The sequence below is a fragment of the Carettochelys insculpta genome, chromosome 1 (genome assembly GCF_033958435.1).
Source record: "Carettochelys insculpta isolate YL-2023 chromosome 1, ASM3395843v1, whole genome shotgun sequence".
NCBI classification, from domain to species: Eukaryota; Metazoa; Chordata; order Testudines; family Carettochelyidae; genus Carettochelys; species Carettochelys insculpta.
The window spans coordinates 284,899,323-284,910,898 of NC_134137.1; the positions used below are offsets into that span (position 1 = coordinate 284,899,323).

General features: G+C 46.3%; 1 protein-coding gene across 1 annotated transcript; it reads right to left on the reverse strand.

The window, feature by feature from the left end:
* Nucleotides 1–3,808: 3,808 nt before the first annotated feature.
* On the reverse strand, nt 3,809–11,188 carry LOC142007316 (heat shock 70 kDa protein 12A-like). The gene is made up of 4 exons (XM_074983927.1): nt 10,901–11,188; nt 7,817–8,041; nt 6,703–6,874; nt 3,809–5,242 (listed from the first exon to the last, which is right to left on the reverse strand). The coding sequence occupies exons 1-4, from the start codon at nt 11,186–11,188 to the stop codon at nt 4,197–4,199; spliced, it is 1,731 nt and encodes a 576-aa protein (XP_074840028.1). The 3' UTR covers nt 3,809–4,196.
* Between the last annotated feature and the right edge of the window lie 388 nt (nt 11,189–11,576).

Sequence of the window (11,576 nt, forward strand, 5' to 3'; positions counted from 1 at the left end):
GTAGATGCTCCCCTGCGGGGCTCCTTTCGATATAGCACATCTCTACATCAACAGCAGCAGCCCTGGAGGGTGTTTGGATGCTATGCGTCAAAGTAGCTTATTTTGATGTTGCTACTTTGAAATAAGCTAGTTCAACATAGAGTCCCAGTGTAGACATAGCCACAGAGGAGGCCCAAGAGGCCAATGAACACACTACAACCAACAAGCAAATGTCTGTAGCTTCTAACCTGGAGTTCAGGTAATGGTACCAGTGCCCCCAGCTGACAAATACATTGTGGCAGCGGCAGAGTCCCTATAAGATCATTGAACCTGAGAGTGAGGTAAATTATAAGGTGTGGCAAACAAGACTTTGAAAGCCAGAACTAATATGCCACTCTCTTAATGACCTGAAAGTCTGTGTTTTACTGACAAGGAACTTTAACAGCTGTTTGGAAAGAGAGGCTCTTGAACGCTCTTTTATATTCAAAGTTGATACATTAACACGTGGTTTGAACCAGGATGGCAATTATCTGTGTCATTATAAGGACTCTTTTACATGCTTTACTTTATCTAGTTCTTGACTTCCCCACCCCCTTCTGCCCCTCTACTCTCTGATTTGCTCACCTTGATAATAACTTTTCTGGTTTGTCAACCTTGATTACTATTTTTGGTTCTCTGTGCCTTAAACTTTGAGTCTGGTCTGGTCTGGCTATGGTCTGAAGAAGTGGGTCTGTCCCACGAAAGCTCACCTAATAAACTATTTTGTTAGTCTTTAAAGTGCTGCCGGACTGCTTCTTTGTTCACCCTTTTGAAACGTTGGCAACAGAGCAAGTTTGTATTTCTGTCAAAGGAGACTCGGCCTCAACAAAGGAACGCCCAGTACAGGTGCAGATATCCACTGTTAACCAGAATAGAAAGGTAACTGAGGTGATTCTCTGCACCCAAAATGGGTTCTCAACAAAGCCAGGGTATCAACCTGCAACACATCATCATCACCTGGGGCCAGAGTAACAATGAGGCCCTACCAAGTGCAAGCAGCAAAATGGGAGGAAATAAAAACAGAAATAAAGAAAATGCTGGAGATGGGGATAATTGAGCGATCCCAACAGTCAGTTGTCCAGCCCAACAGTGCTAGTGACAAAGCTGCATGGCACCAGTCTGTTCTGCAATGCCTTCTGCTGGCTGAATTAAATCCCAGTGCAAGATATGCCCAATCCCCACATAGATAAGATGGTGAACCATTTGGGCAATGTCTGATATTAGACAACCCTAGATCTGATGAAGGGGAACTGACAGAAACCCCTCACCAAAGACGCAAAAGACAAAATGGTGTTCTTAACACAGCCAAGTCAAATAAGATGAGGATCATTCATTCTTGTTCATCACAAAGAAGTTCTACCGGTCCCAAAGGATCAGACACTTTATGCACCATGTTAATAAGTATTTCAGATCTTATTCAAATACACACTTACAGCCAGGTCTTGTTAACTCGACTAAGATTTATTTAAAAAGAAAAGAGAGACTATTGGTTAAAAGATTATGACGCATACAGAGATAAGATACATTTCTTAGGTCAGTTTCATGGGTGAGCTTTAGAGTTGCAATAAATCCTTTCCCAATTCATCCATAGCTCAGTCCAATCGCTAACAGCAGAGTGATTCAGAACAGAACTGGGGACTTCAGTCTTTTGGCTTGCACTTCCCCTGGTGATATTAAGCAGATCTGAGATGAGGGGATCGTGTCGCAGCAAAATACCAGAGTAGGTGGCTGTAGGTTGGGGCAATGGTCCCTCTAATCTTTTCCATTTGTGTGCAGATTTTTTCTATCCATGTGCAGAATAAATGTTACATGCACTGTGGCATTTGGAAATGGGCACTACCAGTAGAAACAAAAAACCTTGCAGTGGGCGGTCTGCTTACCAGATGGGTGGCATGTACCTCTCCCCTGACCATCCATACAAGCACACAGCTTAGAGGTAACACTGGTCAGGGATGGATAATAATTTTTGCAAGGGACCCACTCCAAGAGCTTTGGTAAGTGGTCATAGGCCACTCTTTTCTATTGCATTAATGAAGGGCGTGTTGGGTCTGGGGCAAGGTTTGGGTGCAGGAGGTGGTTCTGACCTGGGGCAGAAGTGAAGGCTGGAGTGTCAAGACGGGGAGGAAGTTTGGATACAGGAGGAGCTTCTGACCCGGGGCAGAGGTGAAGGAGAGGGTGCCGAGTTGGGGAAAGAGTTCTGACCTGGTGCAGGGGGTTGGGGCATGGAAAGGGCCTGCCTCCAGCACCATCTTCACTGCTCTTGTGGGAGACACATGCTTCCTACTGGCAGCTGGGGCTGGTGGAAGAGGCGTAGTTGGGTCTGCAGCAGGTCTGCAGACTGCTTGAGTGCCCTGATGTACCACAGGGCATTTCCCTCCAGCCCTGGGCTGTAGACTCATGGCAGGGAAGAAGAAAATGTTTGGAGGTCTGGATGTGATGCGCAGGCCGTATTTTGCCCACCCCTGCTAAAGGTCCAATCCAGTGGCATATAAATAATTATACTGGACTACATGGATGTGTGTTCAGATCCAGCAGTGTAGCATCCCAGATTCTAGCACTGTCGGTCTAATCCAGGCTGGGTGAGGGCAGAATCCTGAACTAGACAAACTGTGTTGGTCCAGTCAGGACTGGCATGCAGGAGCATATCAGCTTAAATAGGTGACCAGTCTGGTCTAATGTTAGAGGAGGCAGGATTATTTGATTAGAGCAGGGATTCCCAACCTATGGGTCGGGACCCAAACATGGGTCACCATTAGGCGTGTTAAGGGTCGGCAGCTGGGCAGTTCCGAGCTGCATGTGGCTGTTAAAGAAGCCATTTGCCATTTCTGAACACTGCTGCCTCAGGCAGATATCTATCAATAGAGCTAACTACAGGAAATGGTAGTTGTCTCTACCTGTAGAGACAGAGAGGTAGCTGTGTTAGTCTGTATTCTATCAAAACAAAACAGCAGTCCCGTAGCACTTCAAAGACTAACACAATAATTTATTAGGTGATGAGCTTTCATGGGACAGACCCACTTCTAGTGAGAGCAATTACCTTATGCCTAGGTGCTGAAAGCTTGAGTTCATTGGTTTTAACGACTGTTACCTGCTGGGAGCAGGAGGGCTGGGTGAGCCACCCAACATAGCAGCCCCAGGGAAGAGGCTGCAGGAGGACGTGGGGGGGGGTGTCTAAGTCTCATGCTGTTTAGGGCTGGGGGGATCTATGGCTGGGGGCAGTATAGGGCTGCAGGGCTGGGCTGGTTTGGGGGTGCTGGGGACATGTCTAAGCCTAGGGTAGTTTGGGGCTGTTGGGGGATGATGTAAGGCTGGGGGAAGTTTGGGGTTTCTGGAGGGTCTAAGATTGGGGGCGGTTTGGGGCTGCTGGGGGGGTCTAAGGCTGGGGGTGGGGTGGTGGTGGGTATTTTGTGTTCAGCCCCCAGAACTTTTACAAAATTGCCGTGTGGCCCCCAGTGAAAGAAAAGTTCGAACCCGCCCCCTGCCCCCGCTTCATGCATTACAAAGATTGCTTTCATGTCTTTCATATTCATAATGATCCCAGGCAAGCCACTGAATAGGCTCTGGCAGTAATTTTCTTTCCCCTTTTGCCCCCACCCCCATTCTCGTCTATGTAGTTGATTTCTCAGTTTTCATTTTTTGGTTTGTGACTCCTCCACCCCCCTCTCAGCAGCCCCTCCAGCCTCAGGGTGTGGGGTCTAAACCAGAGGCACAGGGGAGCAGTTTGAGGATGAGGCTTTCCCCCACCAAAACTCAAATTAAGTATAATAATAAAATAATAAACTATAATAAATAATGTTATTACTTTATTAATTTATTTCCCCCTTTTTATGGAAAAAACTATGGATATATAAACACGACGGGACACAATTTTATATTCTTTCCTCAGGCACAGAATGATCTAGTTATGGCTCTGCTTTCTGGTCCCCCCCTCATTTTTGAATTGCCTTGGGTCATCGAGTCTTCCTGAAGTGTCAAAATGGATTCCAATCTGGAAAAGGTTGGGAACCGCTAGAGAGACTACTAGACAGTCTACTGGTTTCTGCTCGTGTGGCAGGAAGTTACTAGACTACATGGGTCTTTTGTTCATTCCATTGTGGCAGCTTGTATGTTCTCCTGATTGAGCCCTATAATCTCTTGAATTAGCTGAGCACTCTGCTCTTCTCACTTGTCCTTGAGCTTCACATTGATAAAAAGTCGATCATAACTGTCCGACTTTCACCGGATGTCAGATCAGTGCCTGTGGCTTTAAATTCCGTTTGCCCAAATTTAATATCCAGTCGCAGTTGGCGGTTTCTCCCCAGCTCTGTGTTTGGCGTTGGCATAGTACAGGAGCCGAGCTTTGTCATCCCTTCCTCATCTACATACTTTGCAGCCTTCTTTTTTGTACAATAGAAGCTAAAAAACACACTTGTCTGATCTGGTTCAGTGGGAGTGAAAATATAACTGGCAACCTCATCTACCTGTACCCGATCCCCATTTCCCACCAGCTTTTTGAAGAGATCTGTGCAATATATGTAATTATCAGCTTTTGAGACTCTCTTTTTCTGTATATCATGGATGGCAACATCAAATGCTTGAGATACATTTATTCCATATGTCAGAACACTGATTCTTGAGGCAAGAATTTGTGGATTGCTCCCAAATAAAATGGCTCCCTTCATAATAGCTGCCTGAGATTCTAGTGGACACAGGATATGGTACTTCTCCCCAAAGGTCTCATAGATCTTGTCCCTTAGGATAATGCTGGAAGCAAAGCCTCCAACCAGTAAAATATACTGGATATTGACCATCTCAGGCTTGCCGAGGATCTCCAGCATGGCATCAATGGTTTGTCTCAAACTGCAGGCAAAAAAGCTCTTCATTTTCTCATATGTAATCATGATAGTCCCATCACACCACAACGCTCCCTCCACATCCTTGAAGAAAAGTGAGATGTCCGCATGCTTGAGCCCTGTCAGTCTTGTTAGGTTGTGGTAGCAATGTATGTAGACATCATCTCTGCTGGAAGAGCATTTCTGAAGGCCAAAGTCACACATCATTCGATGGCATTCTGTAGGGTGACTCTGTGTATATTCATCCCATACTCCTTGGAAAACATCCTTCATGAAATCTTTGAAGTTTTCATCCACTGTGCTGCCTCCCCATCCTCCGCCAGATGCCTTATGTAATTCTTTCAGGAACTGGCTCTCTTGGATTTCATGTACTGTGATGTCTATGGTACCACCTAAGCACCACAAAATGAGTAAAGTTAGTTAATTTTTTCAAATTATTATTGTCTTCATTTAGCTGAACAGAAGGAGGCTTTCTAGAGACAGGTCATGTCTTTACAAAAGATAAAAAACTCTCACAAGTGGCAAATGTGCTCTGCAAGATGGGATACAGAGCAGCCTATTCTTTGGGTCATATTCTCTCTAGATTCAAGGTCTCTTAATTTCTGAATGCTAGACACTACCAAGCACGTTGCTGACGTGGCCTGCTCCCTCACTTCGCCCCAGAAGGTGACGAGATGAAAGATCTTCTGATGACTGATTGAGGTACGTTGTCCAGCTGATGGGCTAATACTGCAGCTATACTAATATTGCAGACATACTGGCATATTTGAATCTATGAGCAATTGGGCTGATCCTGGCCCTCTATTAGTTTTTAAACAGGAAAGTGGACAGCTCACCAACCTGACCCCAGAGCAGTGGAGGACACACAGAAAAACAGAGAGATCAGTCACAGACACCAGCAAAGACACCAGACACTCTGCGCTGGTTAGGCCTCAGCTGGAGTATTGTGTCCAGTTCTGGGCACCGCAGTTCAGGAAGGATGTGGAGAAATTGGAGAGGGTCCAGAGGAGAGCAACGAGAATGATCAAAGGTCTAGAGAACATGACCTATGAAGAAAGGGTGAAAGAATTGGGCTTGTTTAGTTTGGAAAAGAGAAGATTGAGGGGGGACATGATAGCAGTTTTCAGATATCTAAAAGGGTGTCATAAGGCAGAGGGAAGGAACTTGTTCTTCCTTGCCTCTGAGGATAGAACAAGAGGCAATGGACTTAAATTGCAGCAGGGGAGGTTCAGGTTGGACATTAGGAAAAAGTTCCTAACTGTCAGGGTGATTAAACACTGGAACGAATTGCCAAGGGAGGTGGTAGAATCTCCATCACTGGAGATATTTAAGAAGAGGTTAGATAGATGGCTTTCAGGGATGGTCTAGAAAGTGCTTGGTCCTGCCATGAGGGCAGGGGGCTGGACTCGATGGCCTCTCGAGGTCCCTTCCAGTCCTACTCTTCTATGATTCTAAAGCAGTTGGAAGACTGCCAAAGTGCTGCAGCATTGCAAGCACACACATAATAATCTGCACTAATGCAATTTGCACTGAATTTAGTACCCTTTGGAAGAGGACTCCAGAATTTACTGTAAACAGGGAATCCATATGCTGCAGGGGTTTGCACCATGTACCAGGCTATTTCAGTGACACTAACTTGACTTAACACAGACTAAACCCCCATGTAGACAAGCTCTCAGGTGCCTGCTCTTCTGGGTAGAAATAAAAGACCCAGCACAAGCACCACATGGAGGGTCGTATTTCAGTATAGAGCTCAGTGCCTTCCTCTCTGTGCCAGAAAGGTCTGCAGGTGCTGCACAGACATTCCCTGCATGTAACAGAAACTCTTCCTATCAAAGAGGAGAAGAGTTACCTCCACAATCAACGACGATATACTGGGTTCCAGGTGACTCTTCAAACTTTTGTCTATGGCCACCTTCTGCCACAAAGCCCTCACGTGGGAGCTGTTTGCACCAGACTGAGGCAGCCTCTGGTTCTAAGGCAATGATGAGCTTCTCAGAATGCATGTCACTGATGAGTCCTGCCTGAAATCACAAGAGAAAGTGACCATAACAGGCATGGCGATGGGATTCTAGCTTCACGCCTCTGAAATGTAGCCTGAGCACAGGATGTTGGCTGGGGTCTTCTAATCCCAGGGACATTGGGATGGCCTATCTGGAATAAAGGTCTGTTCCAAGCTGTGATTAGAGCCTGAAGAGCTAGAGGCATGTAACCCACACCCCACATTGATGGACCATTTATGTGCAATACTGTAACTGCGTGTGGGCTGGGAGGCGAATTTCTGCACGATTCCAGCCAGCATTAGCATATGCCATGCCACATGAGGTTCCTTGGCCCCTGTAACCTCTGTTCCAGCTACTCTCATCACTGCTGTTGCTACGCTCAGAGAAGCCTCTCAGCCAGTGAGTAATTTTGTCAATATTTGTAGTAAAGTGTTGCAAGTAGGGATGTAAAATCCCGGTCAATTAATTAAGGGGGCCGGAGGGTGGTGCACCAGGACTGGGGCTGCTCCAGCCTGGCCAGAGCATCACCCAACTGTGGCAGTGCTGCAGGCAGGGAAGCTCCAGCTGGGCCAGAGCAGCCCCAGTCTCTGGTATGCCATAACCCAGGGCTGCTCCAGCCCAGTTGGGCTGAGCGGTCTCCCCGCGCTTCCCCCAGGCCACCACAGACAGGGGTTACTCGGGCCATACTGGAGCCCTCTGCACCTGTAGCAGCACTGTGGGGCTGAACCAACCCCCTTTCTGCACTGGGTGGGGTTCCGCTCCAGCCCCTACCCGTTAACTGGAACCAGTAAGCTTCATCCATTTAGGTTAACTTACAACATCCCCAGTCACAAGCACAGCAGTGGTCCTCACCTTTTCTGTCTGCCCTTAAAAATGCTTTGTTTCGATACTGAACAAGCCTTCTGCACAGTTGTGCAGTGAAAATTCTGGAGAATCTCGGAGGCAATCGTGTTACTTGTTTACCTCTTTAGCTGCCAGTCGCATGAACTGCCTGGCAGAAGCATCCCATATGGCTGGAACAGTAATGACCCAGGTGAAATCATCAGCATCAAACACAGTTTGGTGCGAGGCCTCCTGTATGGTGTTCAGAATATGGCTCTTCATGTACCGCAGACTTTCTGAGAACACCTTGATGGCGGGAAACATCTTTCCATTAGCTGCTTTCAGTTCCATATCAGAAGTGATTTTCTAGAAGTGAGAAAAAACAGTGAATTATTTGTATTGGGCTAGGGCAGCCCACAGCTGGGTGTGTTACAGGTGTCCCTCCCAGCTGCCAGCTCGACCAACACAACAGGAGTTGAACCAGGGATCTCCAGAACCAGCACAAGCTTAGGTGCTCTGGAAACTAGAATCAGTTATCTTCTGGGAATTGGCAGAGGGGGCCCTGTAACATACTCATCAATGGGTTACAGTAGTGCCCTAAGACCCCTCTGGTCATGGACCAGAGTCTTTTTGTGCTGGATAGTGAATATGCAGAACAAAATGATGATGGTCCCTGCCTCAGAGATGTTAGCAAGCACTCAGGTGTATTAACTCTGTGCAGCCCAGCTCACAGCATTCTAAGTCAGGGAGGTGCAGCCTGCTCAAGAAGCTCACGCCTGCTACCTGCCTGGGATGCTGCAAATGACTTTATAAGTAAAATTGGAATGTGGCTATTGAAGCAAATTTCTCCCCCTTAACCATATTATGATGCTGGCAGACCAGGCGCCCATGCACGCCAAGGTCACCATGTCTCAGCTGAACACTGATGAATGCATGGCTGGAAGCAGCCGGGCTCCCTGGTGAGTGAGTTAAAATAGTCTGGTGAGATCTCAGTGTAGAACTGACAACCAGTTGGTGGTTTATGCCCTGTTTCCTGACAGTCTGCCCTACGGGTGGTGTTCACGCTTTTGGTAAATGTAATGCAACCAGCACAACATTCTCAAAGCCCCCTGCAAGAGAATAGGGCCTTAACAGCAGCCAATCAGCCTCAGACCCCGCACACACTTTAGCTGTAATTAGCGTGTAGGCCCCTCTGTATGTGGGAGCCTCTGGCTGTTGCTGTGTGCAGCAATCTGGCTCTGGAGATTACAACTCCCATGAGGCTTTGGGAAGGAACAGTTGCTTCTGGGCTAGGCTGGAAAAAGCAGATGATCTCCTGTTGTTGTAGAGCCAAGGCTGATTGAATAGACAGGTGTGAAGTTTTCTCACAGCCAGGAAGTGCCTTGGGGAGCTGCAGCCTGCTAATGAGAGACCCTGCCCGGAAGGAACTTTATCTCTATCTAAACAAAGCAGCAGTAACGTAGCACTTTAAAGACTAACAAAATGATTTATTCGGCGATGAGCTTTCATGGGACGGACCCACTTCTTCAGATCCATCATCATCATCATCATCCAGTCATCATGGATCTGAAGAAGTGGGTCTGTCCCACAAAAGCTCATCGCCGAATAAATCATTTTGTTAGTCTTTAAAGTGCTACATGTCTGCTTTGTTTTGGTGGAGTACAGACCAACACCGCTACCTCTCTGTTACTTTATCTCTGTCTGTTAAAGTGCTGCAGAGGCCAGCGCCAGGTCAGAGGGGCTGGTCAGCTTGTTGCCTTGCATGGAGTAACATACAGAACTCTCACCAAGCTGTCTGCAAGCTGGAGAACAACAGCCGAGCGCCAATGCAAACAAGTAACTGGAACTTTAAAAACTGAAGAGTGTGCACTCTGCGGTGAGAGAACTGATGGCAGTGCATATGCCAGTTATATGTTTCATTTATTGATGTTTATATTGTTAATTGATTTCATTTGTGTTTAGTCTGTAACCCTGTCTCCTTAAGTTGTTAAATAAAGGTGTGTGTTGATTCTTATGGGGTCTGTTAGCTATATACTATTTATAATTGCTGTTCAGGAGTTTAAACTCAGATTATAACTGGAATAAATTTCCTGGAGGGCTCCAAGGCACACCCGTAAGCGTGTACAGGAGCCAGCCAGGTGGAGGCACTACCATTTTACAGACCTTTAGAAATCAGGGATGGGAAGGGGATTCCCAGCTAGCCAACATCAACATGGATCTCCTTTAATATTGAACTTAGCAGGCGAATATACACACAACTGAGTGCTGCCTGTTCCTGAGTAACCCAATGGGGAGAGAAAAGGGGTTGCAAGTGAACACGCATTTAATCCCTACACAAACACTTTCAACTGTATTATGCACACTTTTGAATAATCTCTTCTTCCCCATTCCTCTCCAAACACTTGGGAGTGCTGTTTTGCTGAGAACTTCTAAACATCCCTACAGCCCACAGCCTGTCTCTGAGCCAGTAGTGACTGGCTTTTGAACAGGAATATATAGCCCATGCAGAGACTGGGAATTGAAGTGCAGCTTTCACAGCAGACACATCTCTTCTTTCTACATTGCCAGCTGCTGAAATCCCAGAGTTGCCTCTCATAGTTGTATTCCCTTCTCTTTGGGCTCCATTTCTTGGTTCATCTTTTCTATGGTATGTGGAACCTGTAACACAGCTTGCCCTTAATAGAAATATTCTGTAGTAACAGAGAGGTAGTCATGCTACTCTATACTACAACAAAACAAGGCAGCAGAAATGTAGCACTTTAAAGACTAACAAAATGGTTTATTTGGTGATGAGCTTTCATGGGACAGACCCACTTCTTCAGATCAATCTCATTTCCAATACAGACTGACATTTATGAGTACACAGGACCAAAAAGGAAAAAAAATTGCAATAAAAACTGACAAATCAAATAGGATAGAAGGAAGGGGATGAGAGGTTGGGGGGATGTTAACTGTCCTGTCTTTTATCCTTTTTGGTCCTCTGTAGTTATACAAATCAGTCTGTACTGGAAAGGAAATTGATGTGAGGAAACATTGTGGACAGCTTCCAAATCAGCTTCTGAGCACATCCAGTTACTGCCTCTCCCTTACGTATCTTGGGGTTCTTCTGTCTAAATTGCCCTGTCCTGTTTTCAGCACATATGCAAAGACACAGCCCAAGACTCAACTAATATCCATGGCTCTCTTCCATGGCTTCTCAACCATTCTCTAGATACAGCCTTTTACCTTGTTGTACAGCTCCATCTTGAAGTGGTGGAAGTAGTACCATTTGTGAGCTTCCCTGGAGCGGAGTGTGTTGTATTTCATGACAGCGTCATAGCCAAACTTCTGAAACTCATGATGTTCATTGAAGAGGATGCACGTCGGGGTCTTCACTGTCCTCTGCCCATGCTCCTGTCCCCAGAACACCTGCCGGATTTGATCTGTCTGCGTTGCAAGAGAAAAGCAGTAGCCACTGTAAGATGTGCCAAAATCAATGGCAACAATGAACAAGGACTCGCTTGCCATGATCATGAACTGGGGAGACTCCCGCACTGCTGGTTAGAACAGACTGCTTTGCAAAGTGAAAGTGAACACTGCAGCATGAAATCCCGCCCCTCCATTTGTACTGGCTAGCTGAGAGTCAGACTTTGATAGGAGGAGAGCCAGGGCTCACACTGTGAAAATTCTCCAAGGTGGGGTTGGCTGAAGTCTACTGAGGTTTCGAGATGCAGTAAACTCTTTCATATCCAGCATTCTATCATCTGAAACTCTCTCATAACCAGCATTTTAACCATGAGTAAATTTTAGTGACCTTTTCCAGAAATACAGTATCGTGAAAGAAAATACAATAAACACAGCAAATCCAGTAGAAGTTTACAGCGTACAGCTACTGTAGCTGGTAAATCAAGCACTCTGCATA